General features: G+C 47.9%; 1 protein-coding gene across 5 annotated transcripts; it reads left to right on the top strand.

The window, feature by feature from the left end:
* Positions 1-456: 456 nt before the first annotated feature.
* On the top strand, positions 457-21,745 carry LARP4 (La ribonucleoprotein 4). 5 transcript variants are annotated; one of them, XM_068997764.1, is made up of 17 exons: positions 460-576; positions 5,358-5,532; positions 5,736-5,880; positions 6,973-7,131; positions 7,462-7,537; positions 8,037-8,173; positions 8,412-8,515; positions 9,502-9,612; positions 9,988-10,041; positions 10,642-10,851; positions 11,311-11,414; positions 14,171-14,395; positions 15,085-15,133; positions 15,334-15,492; positions 16,085-16,206; positions 17,039-17,207; positions 17,393-21,745. In XM_068997764.1, exons 2-17 carry the CDS (start codon positions 5,482-5,484, stop codon positions 17,729-17,731), a joined length of 2,214 nt encoding a protein of 737 aa, XP_068853865.1. In that variant the 5' UTR covers positions 460-576; positions 5,358-5,481; the 3' UTR covers positions 17,732-21,745. The 5 variants fall into 5 exon arrangements, with proteins under 5 accessions (XP_068853868.1, XP_068853867.1, XP_068853869.1 ...); XM_068997763.1 differs by having other exon boundaries at positions 5,733-5,880; XM_068997767.1 differs by lacking the exon at positions 5,358-5,532 and having other exon boundaries at positions 457-576.
* The last annotated feature ends 800 nt before the right edge of the window (positions 21,746-22,545 follow it).

Genomic DNA, 22,545 nt, shown 5'->3' with positions numbered 1-22,545 from the left:
ATCGCAGTGCCGGCCTGTTCCTGCGGGATCCGCGGGGCTGGCCCGAAAACTGCCAAAATCGGGGAAAAAAAGGGGCCGGGCGCGCGCTGGGGTCAGAGCGGGTCTGACTGTGGCGGTGTGTGCGGCGCCGGACGGGGGGGCTGCATACGTATGAAGTGTTCTGAGGTCTGTAATTAGAAAAGACCACCAACCACCCAGACCCCCCCAAAACCCCCCAAAATCCCCCAAAACCCCCAGCCCCGAGAATTCCCCTCAACGCGGCTCGCGGCCTTTCCACTCCCTTCGCGGGGGACGCCGCTTCCCCCGCACGGCGCTGAAGCCGCCGCGCCCTCTGGCGGAGCCTGGCGGGGCCGCTCCACCCCCCCCTCCGCGCGGGGAATGGTCCGTCCCGGCCGTGCCCCGGACGCGCTCGGTGCGCCCGGAAGAGGAGGCGGCGGCGGCGGGCGGGGACCGGGCGGGACGGGCCGGGCCGGGCGGCGCGGCCGGAGGCGGAGCCCGCGTGTCCCGATCGCCGCTCCGGGCACCGGGGAGCGCGGGCCCGCCGGCCGCGGCAGCACGATGCTGCTGTTCGTGGAGGTGAGGTGGCGGCGCCGGGCCATGTGGCGGGCGGCGGCGGCAGGAGGCCGCGCACGCCGCGCCGGGGGAGGGGACGGGGCTGACACAGCAGATCCGGGGGCGGCGGCCGCGGGCGGGCAGGGGGGGGTCGGTGGGCGCTCTGGAAGGTTCCGCCGGGGCAGGGGGCGGGGGAGGTGCCGCCGTGACCTTCGGGTGCCGCCGCGGCCCGGCCTTGAAGGTGACGCGGGACACGCGGGGCCTCCCTGAGGCCTCCCGGGAGCGGGCCCGGCCCGGCCCCTCGACACGCGGGGCGACGCCGCGGGGCCGGCCCCGAGCGCGGCGCCTCGTTAATTGCGTTAATTAAACACTGGAGATGGTTTATGGCGCGGGAGGGGGGTGGGGAGGTGGGCTCTGTCGTTCCCCGGGGCGCCGGGTCCGGGCGGGACGAGGAGCGCGGCCCGGCCCTGGAGGTCACCGAGGAGGGCGGGCGCCGTGTCCGCTGTGGCCCGGGACGGGGCTTCACCTACTCACGGCGTTTCACGGGTTTGGTGAAGCGGTTTCAGCCTTTGCTGAACGAACCCGGGTGGCTGCTATAAACTTTGCACCGAGTTTTGTCCCAAAACGTGCGCGGAGCAAAGAGCTGCCGGAGCCGGGGGGAGTAACGGAGGGAGCTGGGCGGGCGCTGGCCTGTGCCTGCCCGAGAGGGTTCAGCTCGGGGGGTGCCTGCTCGGGGGATTCTGCTCAGGGATTTTGTTCGGGTGACGGGTAAGGTGGTGCTGGTGGGCTCCCACACGAACATGTGCTCCGTGGTTAAGAACCTCTAAATAAATCAGTTTGGGAAACGCCATCTCTTTCTTAAGTGAATCAGCTCAGTTCCGAGCTGAATGTCCCTTGGCTTCACGGAGAGGAATAAAAGTTGTCGTGAACACGGTGACAGGCCTTGAGAATTAGGGGTTGCAGTGTTCTGCTGGAAGAGGAACTGCTGAGGCTGATGGGAGGCATGAGCAGCTGCCTCATCCGAGGCTGAACGTGGTGAGAGGCCCTGCGGGAGCAGGAGGTGGCTCCTGCGAGCGGCGGGTGCACGAGGCAGGTTCTGGAATGCAATGATGGGGATGTGGATGGGAGCTGGAGCATATCAGGGAGCACATGGCTGCTGGTGGTGGTGTGGATGGGAGCCGGAGCTCATCAGCACTTCGGGATTTTTAGGGAGTCCTAAAGGACAAACTCAACTCAGTCTGATCTTCCTCTGATAGTGTTGGGAGTTTCTGTGATCTTCATTTTGGAAACCTCAATAATATTTAATTCCAAGTTCCCGAGGACCATCTCGACTTCCTGAAGGTTTCTTGTCACTGCCAGGGCAGAGAACTGGAGTTCAAAGCTAGGTGTCTTGGAATGCTGCAGTCGGATTCTTGGGAGCAGGCAGCAGCTTTATCTGGGGATCTTTGGGGATGCCTGGAAGATAAAGCACAGGATGGGTGGAAGTCCTGAGGTTTTCAGGGGGGTTGGCTGAGTTGCTGTAGCTGTTAGTGTTTGTTTTACACCTACCTGAGGTGTAAACTTGGTGATTGTGCCGAGCCCTTCACAGTGTACGTCTGGGAATTGGGTTTCCTTCAACATCCTTTAGTTCCAAATCTCTGCAGTAATGGCTGTGTAAGGGCTGTATAAGGCTCGTGCTGTTCCATACGTTTATGTTTGGGGCATGCCTTTTTTCTCCTTTGCAGCCAGGACCTGTGTGCTGTTAAACAATTAATAATTAGGTGCACTGGGAATATTAATAAATGCATTGAGAGAAACGGAATTGATAATGGCTGCTGGGCCTGCTGTGGGCTCCACTCAGATGGGTATGTGCTCCTAATTCCATGTATTTGTGGTTTATTGGGGAAATGGGAGTCTGTGTGTTTCAGGTGGGTGAAATGCTGCCCACGATGTTTCTCGGTTAGAAATCCAGGACTGTGGGAAGCGCTGAGTGCTGTTGGCCCTCTCGAGCAGGTGAGGCTTCCTGTGACCCCACACTGCCCCAGTTCACACTCTTCTGACACAGGTAGCACCTTCAGACAGCACAACTGTGCCTTGGCTTTTCCAAGGGATGGAGGAGGCTCCCCTGGGCACGGGGGGCTCGTACCAGCTGATGGAAAACCCTGCAGCTCCTGGTGGGAGTGATGCTCCTGTGACCAGCAAAGTTACTGTGAGGTTGAGAGTTACCTGGGATGCTGAGAGCACTGAACTGTTACCTGAAACCTGCTGGCAGCTCTGAAGGAGTTCTGTGTGTTCTCTTATCCTTAACTTCTCCTTATCCAGCCTCTGAGTCTGCGTGAGCTCCGAGAAGGTGACAGGTGACTCCCCTCAGAGAAGGTGATCACACTGTGTCTGAGCCCCCCACACAGGTCCCTACCTGCCTGTCCCCCAGCCAGCACAAGGCTTCTCTTGGCTGCCTCCCGTAGCTTTGCTGACCTTGGGGTTTTTCCATCTGCTTACGTTTCCATTTCTGGAAAAGGGTTAGTTTCTCCCCTCACAAGTTTGGTTAAATTCTCTTCTGGATTTTTTTGCTTTGATTCTGTTTCAGAGAGTTTGTCTACTCCAGGAAATCCGTCACAAGCTCTGGCTTAGAATTTTGGTTGCAGAATAATTTGAGTTAATATTAAAATTGAATGCTTTAAAACTCTTTGAGTGTCTGCATTTTTGTTAGCTTAATTGAATCTGGTTAAATGTAATTTAGGTGTAATTGCAATGAGAAAAATATCCTTTGCCATCTTTCAGAATGAGAATTTTCTTCAGTAGCCAGTTTTTGGGAGTTGCTGGAGGAGAATCTCTGATCCACATTTGCTGAAAGTAGTGTGAGTGAGGGGAAGCTGTGCTGAGGAGGAGAGCTTTGTCAGCTTGTGGATCCCAGCGAGTGTTCCCAACCTTTGTCACTCTGTAAAGCTTTAACCTCGTCATGAAAGTTCCCGATAGCAGCTGGGAGGATCGTGCTGCAGCCAATCCCACGGGCTCGGCGTTTGTAGCCTCAGTTAAATAAGCAAGAATTGATGTTTTGGCCTTCTCTTCTGAAGAGCCACTGGCCAGGATGGAGCAGTTTTGCTCCTGGAGCGCAGCATGAATTTCCCAAAAGCTGATGTAGATTAGGGACTTTTTATCCTCTCCAGTCCATGGGGTTTTGCTGTTAAGAGGAGTGAGAGCAGGGCTGGGTCCTTCTGTTACAGCTCACTGTTTCTAGCACGAGGGGAAGTGGCCCATGCTCTGTTCCAGCTGTGTTCGTGATCCATTCATCATTTCATCAGAGTTGCTTTTAGTCCCAATCACCTTCAGAAATGGTGTAATCACCCCGAAGTGTTTCAGTTTCACTTTATCACATTTATTCCTTCAAATTACTTTAGGTCTGAGCTCAGTGCTACCCTCAGAGATGTAGGTAGTGAGGCATAGTTTATTTTTAGAAAAGAATGAATCATGTCGTGGATGTGTCTTGTCTCTTTTTGCTTTGTTGAAAAGTAAATTCATGGAACTGGGACCTGCTGGCTCTGGGTGCCTGAGCAAGAGCCCATGTGGGCAGGTGATGCTGCCCCAAGAGTGACCAGAAGCTGAGCAGAATTTAGTTTGGAACTGCTGAACTGCAGTCACAGAGCCTGTGGGTGCAGCAGGTTGTTGGGTTTTTCTTTGCAGGTTGTTTTGTTGGGGAACAATTACTCTGAAATCTGCAAAGGGAACTGCACGTGTGTCCTTTCACCCTGAACTGTTTCCAGCTCTGCTCCTGGGCAAAGATTAACGGGAGGGGAAGACTCTGTTGCTATGTGGATTAAATCAGTTGTGCGTGGGGGGTTTGAATCTCAGAGCTTTGCAAAGACCATGGTCTTTGTTTTGCTTCTCACATGGGTGTCTTGAACCTCTCCAGTGTTTAGAGGCTTCTTGTTACTGAACTGGGGCTTGTCCTTGCAGCAAACAGCTCTGGCACGAGGTGTGACCTTGGCAGAGGAATTATCTCTAAAGCTATTGCAACTGCTTCCTTATCCTTGTGCTGTATGTGTGAGGGCTGGTAGTGAGCCACTCCTTAACTTCAGAATCCAGGAGCCCGGCCTCTGAAATATCCAACTTGCTTATCTGTGCATTTGTGGATATGAGCTGGATTAATGGCTTTCACCTTTTAAAGTCCAGCAAATTGCAGCAGTGAGCTGGAGCATCGTCCAGTGGCTGGAGGAACTGTTTTAGCTGCTTGTGGGGTGTTGGGATATCTCGGGGGGCGAATTTTTGCGAAAGGGTAGTTTTATTCACTACCCTGTAACTATAGTTATTATTTCACAATGTGAAAGGAGCAAAAGCCGTGTTTCTCCTCCGTGCTGCTGCTGGATTGTTGGATTCCTCACCCAAATGCCTTTGAGCAGCTCTGGGAGGGGGACCTTGAAGGACTCTATCTTGTGCTGTGGGGATGAGTGTTTCTCTGTGTCAGGTGCCAGGCTGGAATCTTGGAATTCTTCTTGACTGTCTAATTTGTGACCCTCTCACTCTAATTATGGTCCTTGTTGCCCAGACCCAAAGTGAGAAGATCTTGTTCTCTCCCCAGCAGGCTGGGAAGGTGTGTAAGTTTGTGTTGGCAATTCAAAACCTTTTATCTCCTTGGTTACAAGTTTAAGGAAATTATTAGTTTCTGTTGATGTGTGTAAGATTCCTGGGGGAATGGGGTAGCACTTGGGTAAGTTCAGGAGGAATCCTGGCACAGCAGAGATGATGCTTGGTTAGTACAGATATCACTAATTCCGTTAAGTTATACAGTTTCTTCTCCTTGACATATGTTTTTTTACCTTCCTTTCTAGGAAGGGGTCTGGAGGAGGGAAAATTTCCCTTTCTGGTGAAAGGGGACTGGAGCATTATGACAGTCAAGTCTTTAAAAGCTTATGAGTTCCCAGAGTCCTTGCCGAGTAGCCGCTGCCTCCGCTGATGTTGTCGGATGTCAATAAAGAGAGGTTGAAGGCAACACTTCTAATGGAGGTAGAAACGAAATACTTGGAAAATACCAAGGATTTTCCTGTTTTCATTAATAAAAAAATCACATAGGTGCTTAATAGCTGGGTAGACACTTGAGATGTGGAACTCTAGAGACAATCACTAAATTCACCTGTATTTTCTGGCTTGACTTCTGAGGCTTCTCTGGGTTGCTCTAACTAACCAAAGTGTTCTGGTCTCTTCAGCAGGTAACATCGAAAGGTGCTGGCTTGAACCCCAATGCAAAAGTGTGGCAAGAAGTGCCCCCAGGCAGTGGTGAGGCCGTGCCCCCCACCAATGGCACAGAGCACACGTGGCAGGAGACGGCAGCGGCCCAGGGGACTCCAGCCGAGGGTGAGGTGTTGGACACGGGTCGTGATATGGCCCTTCCTGGGGGACACCTGGGGAGTTCAGCTGTGAGGAGCAACCTCTGGCTCTTGTCCTTGAGGTTGTCAGGGCTGATGGAGCAACGTGTGTGAAAGGACCATGAGAACGCAGCAGGTGGTTTATAAGGGTGGTGGGTGTCACCAGTGGGCTTTGGTGTCCCAGCTCTGCTGGAACAGGATTCAAGGGGCCCGGTGATGACCAAGTAACGCGCTAAGAGGGGGCAGGGTGCTGAAGGTGTAGAAATGGATTCATGACGTTGCTGCACTTGAGCATCCACTGGACCCTGTGAACAGGAAAATGAGGTCTGAGGGCACCTGCAGTCCTGGGCGACCGAGGTGCTGCTGAGAACTGTCAGGAGCATTTGTTCTGGAGCAGAGCCTGTTCAGTATCCGTGGTTAGCTCCCCTCCATTCTGGCTGTTCCACTGCAGTCCTGTTCCCATCCTTACCACACGGGCAGTGTCCAGAACTAAGGATTCAACTGGTTTCACTTGCTTGGCTCAGACTTGATCCAGGGTGTAGCTGAGGTGACTCAAAGCATGGCAGAGGATGTAGAAGATTCTCTGCAAAATGGTTTAGTAAAAGTTAGGGATAAAGAAGGGAACATTCAGCTTGTGTGGCCTTGTCAAAGGTTTCTGGTAAGTCAGCAGAAGTGAGGAGAGAGCGCTGGGTTTGTGCTTTGCCTGACAGAAACTCATTTGTCTCTTCATAACAAAGTGAAGCAATTGAGGCAGTGTAAGCAATTTTCATCCCTTGTTTTTAGGAACCTCGCTTAAATATTTTAAATTTCATGTGGAAAGGCTGGTTTTTAGATTCTCTGCCACTTTCTGCATCCTTTATTTACTTTTCCCTGAGAGCCTAGTGCAAACCAGATCTTTCTGAAATTGGAGGGGTATAAGTTCTATCCCACACAAAGCCTAAGAAATACAGGCTAAGGTTAGGCACTCTCAGGTACAGCTTTCTTGAGTATTTGTTTTAATGGTGGTAGCCAGAATTTTTCAAATGGCAAGTATACTGAAGCTGACAGGAGTTTTCCTGCTGCTGGTGTGTTCCTTTGCCAGGTAACATAGAGATCTCAGAGGACAGTTGCAAGCAGTATGAAGTGATGTATTCCCCGTCCTGTGAAGCCACAAGGAATGGCACAGGAGTTGATGAGGCATCAGCAAATGGAATTGTCCTGGCAACTGAAGATCTGGGATACCAAATCTATGAAGTGTCTGGTGAGTGCTGAAGTTCAAATGCTGCTGTCAGTGTCTGTAACCCCCCTGGAGCTGCTGTAAGTGTGGTGTAACCAAGTTGGAACTCTGACATGTTCATGTGTATCCACATACAAGCTCCAGTATGGCCTCAACATGTGGCCAAACAGGGGCAAAGTGGGATCAGAGTCATTTTGAGAGCGTGTGGTCTGGGGGTCTTTAAGCGTCGCGGATGAGCTTTTCCTCTTGGTCCTACCCAGAGGGATTCACTCTTGTATTCTGCAATGAGATGTGTCCTTGCCTTGTCTTGTTGCCGTGAAAGTGGGAGCTGATGGTGGGTGTGGTCCCTTTCAGGTGACGGCAGCTCCACTGTGTCCACAGAAGACATCAGAGAATGTTTGAGAAAACAACTTGAATTCTGCTTCTCACGGTAGGTGCAGTTAACTCACCGTGGTATAAACCCTTTACTAAAATCCTTGGCAAGTATCCCTCTTCTTGGCTTGATATGTGCTATCATCTTGATTAAAAACACAAAGCAAGATTTGCTGATGTGCTGTAGAAGCCCTGTGGCACCTCCCAGCTGTTTTGGTCCTGTCTGTGCATCCGTGTCCTTGGATGAGTATGATTTCTGTGCTCCACAGTCATAAGATATTGAGATAATTTACTGTGTGGCACCAGAAGTCTTTTTGGCAGATCCTTTTTGCAGACCAGTGTGTAGGGCGCTGGAACTTCATTAAGTTTCTAAAATTATCTTACTCTGCTTTGTGTTGATTTGCTGGGATTTGTTCCAGGAGAGAAAATCTGAGGGTGTTTTGGTTGTGAATGGTACTGGTGAATATTTATTTAAGCCTGTAGTTATCCTCTTGTTTTAAGTTTTCTCTAAGCCAGGTTCAGGATCTTTATTAAATAATAATTTTATGTCTTTTTAGAGAGAATCTTTCGAAGGATCTCTACTTGATGTCTCAGATGGACAGTGATCAGTTTGTTCCAATATGGACGATTGCCAACATGGAAGGGATTAAGAAGCTGACAACGGATATGGACCTTATTCTTGAAGTTTTGAGATGTAAGTCTGGGACTTTGGTATCTGTATCAGTAGCACAAAGAATCCTTCCATGCTTCAGAGAGATGTTGTAGTCTCTGAGCTGGTTATGGTTTGTTGTGCTGGTAAATGGTGGCAGGAACTTTACTGTGCAGGAGGCTGTTCCAAACTCCTGAATTCTCATTCTTTGTTCCAAGTTCCATGAGAGAGTCTGTTACTGCTGAGATGTGCAATGTGTCCAAATTTTATACTTTAATTTCAGCTTCTCCTATGGTACAAGTGGATGAAAGGGGGGAGAAAGTCAGACCAAACCACAAACGATGTATTATCATTCTCCGTGAGATCCCTGAAACAACACCTATAGAGGTAAATAAAGAGAAAGGAAACAAATAACTCTGTTACTGGTTTTGGAAGGTGCCTTCAATAGGGGTTCAAACAGCACCAGGAAAAGGTCAGCTGGTGTTTAATTGGATTAAACATGGATATTTTTCTTCTAGAGCACATCAGTAACTTCTTCCACCTGGGTGCTTTGTCAAAATAGTCAAAACAAAAACTTATTGCCATTGTCCCTTCCCATCATTTACTACTATATTTAAACCTTCTTAAGTAAACTTTTTTCCCACTAAAGCTGAGCTAGCTTGGCTTTTCTGGAAGGAAGTTTGAACTGGTTTCTTTTCAGTTCCAAAAATAAATCAGTCCAGGGCATAGCTTGGAATTCAGGCTGAATTTTTGTCACAGCAATAACTTTACTTGAAGTCAGACGATTGTTTTGGCAGCAAGAAATGTTACTAAACATTTCTCATTCATTGAGCCCCAGCGTGAGCTGAGCTCATTATGTCCGAGAAGGGAGGATAATAAAATTCCTCCTGATACTTGGCGAACAGAATGATTTAGTTCTTTGTTTTTTAAAGTTGTAACACAGGGTGTTTGTCTACCAGCATTTTTAATGAGTTCTTTTAATGCAAACACTGAGCAGCTGCTTGTCCCTCTCTTTACAATCTGATTATTGCAAAGCTGTCAGGTTGCCTTGACTTAGAAATATTTCATGGAATCATTGTTGCCTCTATGACTCTGCTGAGCTAAAGCCACGCTTTTCCTACCTGTTTCATACGAAAATATCGCCAGATCTACACAGATCTTGATTTTCTTACCAGCTGGGCCTGCTCTGTTTTATCTGGGGAGCCCAGAAGGCTGAACTAGGATTCGTGGGTTAAGAAGCAGGTAGAGGGTGGTTTGGTCAGGGGAATAAAAAACCATCCCCGGTCACGGGAGAGCGGCAGCTGAGGAGCTGGAGCATAAACTTGGGTCACTTGAGTGTTCACTGTACAAGGGCTCTGAACTTCTCTCCCCAGGAGGTGAAGGCTCTGTTCAAGAATGAGAACTGCCCCAAGGTGATAAGCTGTGAGTTTGCTCACAACAACAACTGGTACGTTACATTCCAGTCCGACACAGACGCGCAACAGGTAAGGCTGCCCGCCTCTGCCACGCCAGCTTTAATCCTTCCCCTGCTCAATGAAAGTGCACGTGTGCTTCCCACAGCTAAAAGAAATATTTATTTACTGATGCCCTGTTGTTGTTTTAAGAGATTACTTGCAGGTTCTGGTTAATAAGAGGAAAGTTGAGAGATTGTGGGGTTATAATTCCCATGCCTGGCTCTTGCCTCGGCGCTCTCCGGCCTTGACTGGCACTAGAATCCTGAACTGGAAGTGTTAATGAATTTAGGTGGGCTGACAGGGAAGCACATGGCTGCACATTTGTGTTAAATCATGGAACATCCTTTGGGAAGCACAACTTTATCAAGATATTCTAATGTTGATCTTTTTTTTTTGTATCTGCAGGCGTTCAAATACTTAAGGGAAGAAGTGAAAACCTTTCAGGGCAAGCCAGTAATGGTGAGGCTGCTTTAGCTGCTCTTTCTGTTGGAATTGAATTGTGTTGTTTCTGTTTGGATGATGATGACCATTTGTAGGGGGTAGAACCAAGGACTCAGCAGTGGGATAGTCCATAGCTCTGGAGGCTGGAAATGTGAACGAGGTCATGGGGAGCTCTGACAAATTACAGTTCAGTGGCTGCTGGTTACTCACAGCACTGCTTCCCAGGGGAGGTGAAATACATTCCTGTGCTGACTTCCCTTCTCCACTTGCCCCAGAATCTGGGTTTGCAGAGCTCAGGAGAGGGATTCCTGCCACTGCAAGTCTTGAGTAGGCTGCTGCACAGAGCAGGCTGGAGCAAAGTGCGTGGACTGTGAGAGGACCTGGGATGACTGGAGTCTGGACAGTTCTGCTGTAGAAAGCAGCGTTTATCTGCAGTTTTATAGATCACCCAGCTAAAGCAATGGGTGTCCTTCCCCTTATCATACTGTGGGAATATGATCTGGACTGATTTTATCAGTTTTTATTCATAAGCAGTAATCAACCTTCACATCAGGCAGGAAAGATTCCACGTTCTCCTTTTCTCCCAGCTAACACGTGGCCTGATTTGCTGTCTTGCAGGCCAGGATAAAAGCCATCAACACGTTTTTTGCTAAGAATGGTTACCGGGTCGTGGATTCCAGTGTGTATCCCCAGCCCGTGCAGACCCAAGCCCAGTTTGCCTCCCCCCTGTTTATGCAGCCTGTATATAGCCCTCAGCAGTACTCGATTTACAGCATCGTGCCTCAGACGTGGTCTCCAAATCCTGCACCTTACTTTGAGACACCACTGGTGAGTAACAGCTGCTGAGAAGGGGAGGAGGAGCCCAGCCCATCAGGGATAATTTGGTTAATAATCACTGGGGTGAGCAGGCTTTCCAGGTTTCTTGGTCAGATCCCTCTGTTTTATGACATTTATTGTCATACAACAGAGGGGTAAAGCAACAGTCAGAGGAGCTGCCAGTCTCACCACTGGCTGCCACTCATTTCAAGGAATTTTGGTGTGAAATTCCATTATCCAGCAGCTTGTGTTACTGGAAGAGCCCATAGCTTTTCCAGGAATGGGGGAGCTCTGCTAAAGCAGATGCAGACTTTGAACCTGTGGGGGTTTGGCTGGAGTAGTGAGTTCACACCACAGTAGATGCTGTAGCCCAGTGTGAAATTACAGCCATGAGTAACTGCTGAAGCTGATCATTAATCTGCAAACGTTTTCTTTGTAGCTCAGCCACTGAGACTGTTCTGTCTGTTGCAGGCCCCCTTTCCCAACGGTGGATTTGTGAATGGCTTTAATACACCAGGATCATATAAAACAAATGCTGCTTCTCTGAGTATAGGTCGCCCATTCCATAGGAATCGGTAAGATAGTTCTGTCGGGTGTTAGCTCCTGGAAAACTTACAGTACTGACATCCTCAGGTGTTCCTTGCATGTCACCTGCTGTGCTTTCTGATGGGACCACATCATTTATTTTGTTTTATCAAATATGTGATGTTTTTCAACTTAATTTAAAAAACGAAGTGTAAGGCGGCAGCTTAAGGTCCTAAAATAATGGACACGGTGCTGGTGAGAGCGAAGGTATCTCCTCTAAAAAGCCTCAGAGGAATTTTTGCGGACAAATAAATAACTTCCTCCTAAGGTGATACTTGTATTTGTTTGTTATGCACAGATTATAAACTCCTGCAGCACAACATAAGCCTTTCCTGCTGGGATCAGGCTTGTGGAGCTGTTGGTTCCTGCAGTGGGAGTTGCTTGTCCTGACTGCTGAGTCCAACTGCTCGATGCTGGGGCTGTTCCTTGTAATTTATTTGCTTTATCCCCATCTTTCCTGAGAGCTGTAAGGACTTAGATATAAACACTGGGGACGAGGAAACATTTTGTATTGCTGGAGCAATTGCTCTGTGAATACAATGGAGTAGTAACCTGTGTGTGGGGGTGGGAGTTGTTTGTGTGCAGCACAGGGCTGGGATCATGGGAATTGCTGTTGGTATTGTTGGAGAAATCAGTCGACAACTGCCAGGGCCGTGAGTGGGTTTGTGGTGCAGTTCAGGTCTGTGGCTGTTGGCAGAAGGGGAACTTCAGGATTTGGTCTGTGGTGACTCAGCAGTCTTAACACAGACTGTGGAACTGGGAGCGTGACTCTGCCTGGAAGATGGAGCAGCTGCTCCAGTTGCAGCTGCTCAGCTCCCAACTCACATCTTGACAAAGGTGGTTTGGATATTTTTTTGCTTTAAATTGTGCACAATCTTAAAACGTGTAAAGCTCTTGGGTATGTGGATCCTCTTGGAAGTGTGGATGCTGCAGCTGTGCAAGAACTGTGTGTATCCAAGTGCTAACACCTTGAAATGCCTCCTTGTACATCACATCTGCATAACCCTAAGCTTTTAAAATCCTGGTTATGTAAAGGCTTCGATTTGTAAGACTTGGGTGCTCGAAGTTGCAGCTTTAGGGTCAGTCTGTGCAGGTCCTGCTGGCCCAGTGATGATCCAGTATCGCGCTAAGAGAGAACAGGTCACAGTTGGGGGCTGGGCAGCCTGTGCTCCCTGCTTGTCCTTCCTCCTGCTCTTCCTTCCTTCTGCTCTCACATCATTTCTCCTTCTCTCTGCTCTTTTTTTTCCCTCCTTTATCTTTCCTTGTCTTTTCTGCTTTGCTCTTCTGCCCAGACAAGACTGTGGCCTTCTCGATGACGGGTAAGATTATGAGATCTGAGGGCTGAACAGTGACTTGAGAATATGCCATTTTGAGAACAACAAAATGGACAAAATGGAAGCATTTAGTTGACTTTGCTCCACCTCCTCCCTGTGGTTTTTGCTGATGGGAAACTTAAATTTTATTGGGCCCTTAAAACTGGTTCTTGATGCTTCTTGAAGCTGGGAAGTGTGAATTCATCTCTGTTCAGCAAATCTCCTCTTGAACTGCAGAGCAGCTTGTTTGGACAGTTCATCCAGCTGCTGCTTTTGGGTTTCTGTCCTGGCCCATTAAACCTGATTTGTTTTGTGGTACAGACAGTTAATAGTTAAGTGTTGGAGTTTTCTCTGTAGCTAAACATTTGTTTAAGCCGCTCGTATTTATTTTGCGCTGATTTGTTGCAACATCCTTGTGGGAAAGGGAGATGGAGGGGTCATACTTTGGCTGGCACTAGGAGAGTTTCTTCTGATTTCATGGAATGCTACAATGAGATTGTACACTCACTGTTTTTAAACAAAATCCTCCTGCTGTCCTTAAGTTATGAGAAGTGCAGAGTTTACCAGAGGAGAGAGAATTTAGGGTTTTTGTCTTTGATCAGTGCTGCATGGAAAACCAGTGAGGGGCAAAAGTGGAAAACAGTTGGAGACACCCAAATGCTGCTCCAGAAGACTGTTCCATATTGTGTGGGATCTGAGGTTTTCTGGGGAATTCTGCATTTAAGACCCTGAGCCTGAACTTGCAGCAGCAGTGAGTGTGCAGAGCTGTGTCTGTGCTCAAAGGAAGCTCAGCTTTAATGCTGAATAATCGATAGCGGGGTGAAATGTCTGAGGGTTGGGAACTGCAGAGTCAGTGCTGGGGGTTTGGGAATGGGAGCAGCCAGACTGAGCCTGGCTGTGCCTGGTAGGGCTCAGCTGCCCTGGCCTGATCTGCCACGTTCACTCACTCCTGGCCTTGTGTCTCAGTTCAGTTTGTTTGCCTGTGGCTAGATCAGTCTGTTCCTTGGCCTTGGCTTATTTCTCCAGCTCCATTTCCAGTGCCCTGTGCCAGTGCTGCAGGTCCAGACAAAGGAAAAATTCCTCTTTGGGTTCTTCTGACTCTTCTGTGACCTCTAGGTTTTGGGGGTTTTTTAAGTTGTTTGAGGTTTTGGGGTTTTTTTTCCCCTCCTGCCTATCTTTTGGGCAGCGATCTCAGTGTTTCCTGCATTTGTTAACACTTGAGTGGAGATTGCAAGAAAACCATAACAGAAGGAATTGATGGAGGTTGGGAAGACAAATGTCTTTGTTCCTGACAGTTGTACGCAGGAAACATGAGTTCTGGTGCTTGCTGACCTCCTGCTTTTCTTGCCAGCTGAAAATCAGTTGCAGTTGGTGGTGGTTCTGGTGTGGTTTCTCAGCATGGGGATCCTACAGCTCCTGCTCTGTGTCTGCAGGGTGAAGCCCCATTTCCGCTCATCCAGCAGCTCGGAGCACCCGGAGGGGCCGCCCGGCGCCGGGGCCCTGCCCATGGGGGACCTGAGCAGAACCAACTCAAGGAATTTTGTCATGGAGCGACACAACAGCTCATTGACTGGGCACCAAGACCAAGGGTATTCCCAGAAGGATTCTCCCACAGCACAGCTGGAGCAGAACGGCGATTACGGCGTCGGCAGGGGCAGGTAAAGGGCTGTGTCCGTGTTTGCTGTCACACAGCAGCTGAGACTTGGCTTGTGTGAGCCAAAGATATCAACCATCAGCACAAAACACATTTCTGTAAGGAGCAGCCACGAGAAAACTGGTGCTTAAGTAAATCAGGAGCAATAAATGCTGACCTGGGAGCAGGAATGGTTCCAGCTTCACTTTCCAACTGGCAGTTACTCTGACAAACAGCTGACAGTAAGACAGTGAGGTGTCTTTATTTAAAAGTAACTGATTTGTCCCCAGAATTAAAACAGATGCTGAAATAAAGTTGGCATCTGTATTGCTATAAATAATAAGTAAGTCCTCGGTTGGGAATTTGATGCTCCTCAGTATTTTAAGATTAACTGCTTTTGTCTCTTTTAATTCAGGGTTTAGACACTTGAAAAGGCAGATCAGTGAGAAATGAGACTAATAAGTTTATTACTGTAAAATAATTGTCCCTATGCTTGGTCAGATGCTCATCCAAGGGGCTGAGAAAGAGAAGTTGTTTCCATATTGGCTCTGTTCCAGCTTCTTCCAAAGCTGGAACTTTGACCCCTCCTGAGGAGGGAGAACATCCCAGAGCCGTGCGTGGGGAAGGCTCAGCAGGCAGCTGTGGATCCCCTCATGCAGAACTGTGCCCACTTCAGCTGGGTGGGTGCACTGACTGGTGTTCTTGTCTTCAAAGGAGGAACGTGTTCCGAGGTCGGAGGAGACGGGAGGACGACCGGGTTTCGGTAAGTTCTGCTTCCCTTCTTGCAGGGAATCCCACAAAGTGCAGGGTGTTGGCTTTCCAGTTACTGAAGGAATGGCAGAGTCCTTAAATCCTCAGATTACATTGGGGGCTTACAGTTTTTCTAGGACATTCTCTAACACTTGCTCAGGGCTTTTACTGCTCAGTGTTACGACTCTAGTAATGGGTGTTTTCCCTCTCCAGAGGCCTCAGCCTTCAGCAGAAACAAAGACTCAGACACCAAAGTTTGACTTGCTTGCATCCAATTTCCCACCTTTGCCTGGCAGCACAGCAAAAATTCTGGGAGAGCCTGTGCTGGAGAGCAGGATGTCCGACATCGTTAAAGGAGTCTGCAAAGAGAAGGTGCCTGGTCTTGTCTCCATACACCCATGGGAGTATCGGGGTGCTGTGACTCCCTTTTCCCTTTTAAAGGGTTGGTTTGTTAGAGCTGTGTATTCCAATGCTCTAATCCCAGACTTCCCACTGGTTTGTTCATAAAATGGTGCATTTTCCCTTTTTCTTGGTGGGAATGCAGCTAGGGCTCGTGCAGTTATGCTGTTGTAAACTCAGTAATGCTTAGGAATAAGGCAAAGGGGGAACGTTGGCTGTTGGAGTAGGGACAGTTTGGTGGAGCGTGGGCAAGGGATCTTTCCAGATGAATTTGTTCCTTGAGCTGGTGGGACTAAATCTGATCACTGATATATATATTATATATATATATACATAATAACACTGATCCTCTGGGTGATCCAGCCTTAGTTCTGGTTTTACCCACTACTTGTTTTGCCCATATAAAGAGGAATTGCTTTAGAGGTGATGGTCCAAAAGAAGTAAAATTCCTATCAGGACTTGAGCAGCCTTTGGGACTACCCTACTTCTCAGATGTCTTGCAGTGCTATATTGTGGAGAAATTTGAGTGTCGTTCTGTGTTTTTCAACTTGTGCTCTGTGTGCAGGAAAGCAAAGACTCCCTGTCCCCCTGCCCGGCTCCTGCTCCAGACGAACAAACGCCCAGCGCTGCCCAACCGCCCGTGCCCAGCGTGAGCTCCCCGAGCCAGACTGAGCCTGTGCTGCTGAGGTATGCAGAGGACATGGACATACCATGGAATTATGGAGTGTCCTGAGTGGGAAGGGACCCTCAGGGATCATCCAGTCTAACCACAGGCCCTGCACAGACCCCCCAACACTTCCACCCTGGGCATCCCTGGCAGCGCTGTCCCAACGCTCCTGCAGCTCTGGCAGCCTCGGGGCTGTGCCCATTCCCTGGGGAGCCTGGGCAGTGCCCAGCACCCTCTGGGGGAAGAACCTTTTCCTGACATCCCACCTAACCCTGCCCTGGCCCAGCTCTGGCCATTCCCTCGTGTGCTGCCACTGGTCACAGGGAGCAGAGATCGGAGCTGCCCCTCGGGATGAAGCTGCAGCCCCCGATGAGTCTCCCCTCAGTCTGTTCTCCAGCTGAACAGACCCAGAGCCCTCAGCCACTCCTCCAGACCCTTCCCCATCCCCTTGTCCCTGCTCTGGACCCTCTCCAACAGCTTTAGATGTTTTTCATGTTGTGGTGCCCAAACGGCCCCCAGGACTGGAGGTGAGGCCACCCCAGTGCAGAATAGTGGGACAGTCCCCTCCCTCACCTGTCCGGCAGTGCTGGACCTGATGCCCCCAGAATATGGTGACCCTTTGGGCTGCCAAGGTGCTGCTGGCTCATTTGCATGTTCCAGCAAAGTCTTTCACCAGTGTCTGGCAGTAATGCTGGGTGGTGTCCTCTCCAGAGGCTACCAGATGGAAAGAACAGATCATGGTGGAAATGGCTGTACTGTTCTGTTCTGAACTTGTGATTTCAAAGAAAGGAAATAATCTCTTGAAACACACGTATCAGTGGGTTTTAATTTGAATTGTTGTTGGTTTATCAGCACGGTTCAGCCAGAGAGCAAACCAGAAGAAGTGTCTGCTCCGAAGGACGTGGCCAGCCCGGCTTCCCCGCCAGCATCCGTCTGTGCCGTCAGTGCTGCAAAGCCACCGAGGACAAACGCCTCCTCACCTTCTGCTCAAGCAAGTGCAGCTCCTGCTCTGTCGACACAGGTAAGGCCCAGAGCAGGGAACGGGAATGGCACAGGGAGCTTTCTCTGGGACGTGCTGGTGGTGCATCCAGGGGCTTCCCTCCGCTCGCTGTGCGTGTTGTCGCTGTTGTGCCTTGACTTCGTGCCTGGGATGGGCTGGGAGGTGGTTGTGGTGCATAAACCTCGCTCTTCTCCTTGGTCCTAAAGGAGCCTCGCAAGCTCAGTTACGCTGAAGTTTGCCAGAAGCCCCCAAAGGAGCCGCCTCCGGTCCCTGTCCAGCCTCTGAGGGAGCATCGCACCAACATCGTTCCCCCTGCCAAAAATGAAGAAAATGGTACGTTGGAGAAGGCTCCGGAGAAGGCTCCTCACGAGAGGGCCGAAGGTCGAATGAAGGATTACTCCGGGTTCCGCGGCAGCGGAGCTCCCAGGGGAGCTGCTGGGAAAATCAGGGAACAGAGGCGCCAGTTTGGACGCAGATCTTCGCCTCAGGGAGCACCGCGACGCGTCGGCAAGGAGCAGTACGTGCCACCCCGGTCACCAAAGTAACGCTGGGCCAGCCAATGATTCTCTATTTAACTTGAGCTGTGGACTAATGAGCAGCAGAGAGACTGAGGAGGGAAGGATTCGGGAAGGGGAGTACTGAACTGGAGCGTGGCTTGTGTGGAGAAGTTGTGGAGGGTCCCAAAATTCATCTCTAAAAGTGATTTCACAAATGCTGGAGGATTCCAATCACTATAAATATAGAGATTATAATTTTTGTATTTTTGTTTTTAATTTGCAGAGGGTTTCCTGCTTGAAATCAGCTTTGGGGTTGTGAAAGTAGCGTTTTGACAAAGTGAAAGAATATGAGTTGACAAATTAACCTGTCCCTCGGTGTAGGAGGAAAAGGATAAGAGAATATTATTTTTGGAAAATGAGCATTTCTGTAAAATTAGAACTTTTTTTAACCTATTTAACGTTTGGCTTGTGGGCTGGTGTGTCTGCCATGGATGGCCTGGCATTGCAGAGGCCTCTGCAGCAGCATGAGCGGAGCGAGTGCAGCCAGAACTGTTGTCATCACTTAGTCACTGATGATGAAAACTGAATGTACTACTGTAGTAAACCATGTGTTTCCAGCTTGAAGTAGAGTCTCTTGACCTTACTAATATTTCATTCAGCAAGCTTTTTAAGGTATAATTTTTGCAGGATACTGGATTGTAGATGAGAGTGCGTGGACAGCAGAAATTGTCTCGTAGACACAGTGGGAGGAGGCAAAGGGAGCATGTTAGAATTTTTAATATGCCCTTTTTCCTCCTTTTGAGGGCAACTCCTTAGGTTTGGGGTTTTGTTTGTTTGCTTTTTTCCTCTCTTGTTACTTTCTCTAGTTTCTTTATTACAGACTTCAGTGCATTTTTCTTGGTGTGTTTTCCTGAGGCAGCCCCAGGGTAGGACGGGCAGGTGGCTACACAGCACCTGGTGTTACCTGCACAGGTAAAGAGCCTGGAATTGCAGCCTGGGAGGTGGGAACTCTGTCATCTCTGGATGACTGGTAGCAAACCAGAGCTGTGGCTGGGTGTTCTTTGTGCTGACTCTGGAATAGGCTGTTGGCTGCTGTATTGCCAGAAATCAGGGTTTGTACTCCTGGGAACTCGTTGTTTACAGCTGATGTCATAGCAACTGACTCGTTTTTAACTGTTTAAAATGGAATTAAAGGTGTGGAGTTAAAGAATTCCCTCGTGTTCAGAGAAGCTGCTGGAGAGGTGGCTCCTTGCCAGCTGCGTGCTGACTGAATTCACAACACTATTGTGCAGTAAGTGGTTAAGTTTCAGGGTGATTAATGACCGAAATAGGAACATTCAGCGCATTAATCTGCCAAAATCAGCATACCAGGGTTCAAAGTTCTGTATAAAGCGTTAGGGAAAAGTAGCTTCCAGCAGTAAGAATCACATCTTTATTTTTTCCTCTTTTTTTTTTTTTAGTGAATAGCAAGTGTACAAATTTAAAGTTGTAAGTTGTGAACACTGGAAAACTCAATTGTGATATATTCCGTAACCATCTTAGTAATATATGCTCGTGTTGCCATAGAATGAATGTAAGTGGCAGTTAAAATAACTGTGAAATTTTTCATCTTCTGATTTCTTAGCCAGATAACCCTTGGTGACTTGGGCCTGAGTAGGAATTCTCTATCAACTGCTTGGAGAACACTCATATCTATTTTTATAAATATATATATAAAGCCAGAGTTGTCATTTCTCTAACTTATTATTCAGCTTGGCAATTGCTTTGAGTTGATTCATAACACAGTATAATGTATTTATGCAGTTAACTGTTCATTTCTACGCATGTTACAGAGAGAGAGTCAGAGAATCGTGGAACGGGCTGAGTTGGAAGGGACCCATCAGGATCACAGAGCCCAACTCCTGGCCCTGCACAGGACACCCCAACAGTCCCACCCTGTGCCTGAGAGCATTATCTAAATGCTTCTTGGAATCAGACAGGCTTGGAGCTGGGACCCCTTCTGTGCCCGACCCCCCTCTGGGGAAGGGCTTTTTCCTGATCTCCCACCTCAACCTCCCCTGACTCAGCTTCCTGCCATTTCCTCGGGTCCTGAAGTATGTATACATATATATATTTATATATATATAGATATATATAGATATATATATATAGATACAAAAAACCCCAAAATCACTATTCGCTTTTAAACTACCTGTACTGGGTTTGGGAGGTTTTTTTTAATTTAGTAAAAAAAATCGTTGATCACATCCACAGTTTAGGGATTCTTACAGACCCTTCTCCGTTTATTTTGATAATGTTACTCTTGTTGGAATGATAGGGAAGTTTAAGTATTTAGTGTCAAAGTCCTAAAATGCAATGAATGCAAAGTTTAATTCATTTTAAAGGCTCTAAACAATTCCTGCAGCCAAACTGGAACAAAACAAGCCTGTAGGATGGTCACGGGTGTTTAGGGGAGACGTGTTCTGGGACGTTGAGGAAGCGTTGGGATGCCAACAGCTGTTGGCTGTTTTGAGGAGGAATTGTGAGGGAAGGGGCTGGTGCAGATGTTGCTCAGAATTCCCTGATCCAGTGTCGGTGACTTGCTTGTGCTGAGAGCACCTGAGTGGTGAAATGGAACTTGGTCATTGATCAGATGTGGGAAAACCCAACCAGCCGTGGCTCCGTCTTCCTTGCAGGGTGATGGGAAAGGGGTGCTCTGTGAGCCCCGGGAGTGTTTCCAGCAGCAGGTTGTGGCTCTTGTGCAGTGAATGTAGGTCAGGCTGGAACTGTTGGCTTTTCCCAGCATATCCAAACTTTTCTCAGCTTAGGGCACTTGGAATTTATTTCACACCTGCATGCAAGGATTTCACGTGAGCATTTCCCTTCCACCATTTCTAGCTGTGGTTTGGGGTTTGTTTGTTTTTTCCTTTCTATTCTTTTCTATGCAGGGGGAAATTCCCAGTTGGATGCAGCGGCTGTGAAACTGTAGTGGGGTGGGAGTTCTTGGCACTGGGACCTGGCAGGGACTGGCTTTGCCTTCTCCTCCCCGTGCTGGGCTGGGGAAGGGTCTTGTGTCCCTCCCCACCAGTTTACAGGTTGGGCAGACTGGGGAAACTGGGACACGGGGTTGGTTTGGAGCCAGACCCACTGCTGGGGCAGCTCCTGGGTTTCCTTGGAGCTGGATCTCTGTGTCAGCAGCGCTGGAGCTGTCCCTGTGCACCGGGCTCCAGGTGCACTCCAAGTGACAGCAGCTCTCCGTGGTTCCCTCTGGGTGTACCCTCACAGGATACAAGTTGTCCTGCTCTGCTGATATTAAATACCAGGAGGTGCAAATCACACCTAACTTCCAGTTTTAGGAACTGTGACTTGTTTTCAGAGTTGTTGACTTCCGTTAGGGACAGAAATGCATTTCCCAGTTCAGCTCTTTTCCAAATTACTGTGTGTTGGAAAAGATTGGGGCGCTCTCTGTGCTTCTGCTGGGGAGTGAAAAGAAGAAATTCTTTGCATGTGATAGTAAAATTAAAAGTGCAAAATGTTTTGTTTCTTTTGATTTCTAACATTAAGTTAGTTTTATAGTATCTTACATTCCTGCTCTTGTTGTTTTATTGTTTGTTTTTTTTTTTTTAATTAGCCTGGCACAGTATGATGGTGCAGTTTTAGCTGTAGGTTTAAAAAAAAAAAAACCAAAAAAAAAAGTAACCCACTATTAACCAGAAGAGAAAGATGATACTGTGGCAGATCAGTAGCAAATAAGTGACTTAATCAATGCTTTACTGTAGTTAAATAGCTATGGCCTTACTACTTTGTCAATATCAGCTTAATTGTCTTGAAACTGTCCGCGATTTTTACTGTTCCCAGGTGAGTTTACCTGGGCTGAGATATCTGGTATGTACAGATGATATTTTAAATTTGTAAAATGCACCATTGTATTACAGACGATGCAACAGAAATGCACTTCGGGGGGAAATGGCTTCTGATGAGTTTTTTTGTAAATCCTTGATTACTACAGATATGCAATAGAGTTTTTGTTTCTAATTTTGATATTTCCTTCTGAAACGTTAAGATTGTTGCCATTAATCTGAATGATTTATCATGCTCTTCTTTGCGTGTATATATTCCATATAGTCTGAGCTTCCTTTAGGATGGTACATAATTTTGGGTTGTTGTAGTATTTTAGTTGGCTCTTCTCTTCAGTGCCTTTAGTGTAGGCACTTCAAGAGGTTCATTGAGTCTGTTTTTAATGTACAGTTGGGAGGACTTGAAATGGAGTTAAAGCAACTTATTTCTGAAAAAAAAAAATCCATCTGCAAACTAACCTGTAACAACTTTAAAATTTTATATTTAAGAACCAGATGTTTATTTTTATGGAACTTCAGTTATGGATACAGTTTCCAAAAAAAAAAAAAAGCAACTTCAAATGTAAACAGACTGTGCATAAATGGGTTTTGTTCTAATTTTTATAGAATACAAAATATTCAGATAATATATTGAGCTCGAGTTACTACAGACATCTTGTTCCTCCCGGATGAATCCAGCTTCCCCTTGGCATTGACGATCTCTCTTCAAAGTGGTAGGAAAGGAGAAAAAAGCGACTTATCTGGCTTTTAGACTGTCTGTTCTGGTTTATTCCTGTTGTCAAAATGTCCAAAACAAAATTTGTGTAAAGTAGGTTCATGCTTTAAGTGTTCAAATGATAATACATGTATTTGTATTTGTTTTTGACATTGCCAAGGTGCTATGGGAAATTGAAATAACAGTTAGAAAAATAAAGCTGATTTAAAAGAGAAAAAAAAACCCACCAAAAACAAAACAAAAAAAAAAGAAAAAAGAAAAAAAAAAGAAAAAAACCCTTAAAACACAACTCCCTGCGCTCTTCCTTGTGT

Source organism: Aphelocoma coerulescens, chromosome 29 (assembly GCF_041296385.1).
Source record: "Aphelocoma coerulescens isolate FSJ_1873_10779 chromosome 29, UR_Acoe_1.0, whole genome shotgun sequence".
NCBI classification, from domain to species: Eukaryota; Metazoa; Chordata; class Aves; order Passeriformes; family Corvidae; genus Aphelocoma; species Aphelocoma coerulescens.
The sequence above is the reverse complement of the archived record's forward strand: the minus strand, read 5'-3'. Positions and strand labels throughout refer to the sequence as shown.

Excerpts from the sequence above, each read along its gene's own strand:
- LARP4 (XM_068997763.1), top strand. The coding sequence starts at position 5,482 with ATGTTGTCGGATGTCAATAAAGAGAGGTTGAAGGCAACACTTCTAATG. Across the intron at positions 8,174-8,411 it reads TATTCTTGAAGTTTTGAGAT|CTTCTCCTATGGTACAAGTG; the intron begins GTAAGTCTGGGA and ends CTTTAATTTCAG. Across the intron at positions 10,852-11,310 it reads CTTACTTTGAGACACCACTG|GCCCCCTTTCCCAACGGTGG; the intron begins GTGAGTAACAGC and ends TGTCTGTTGCAG.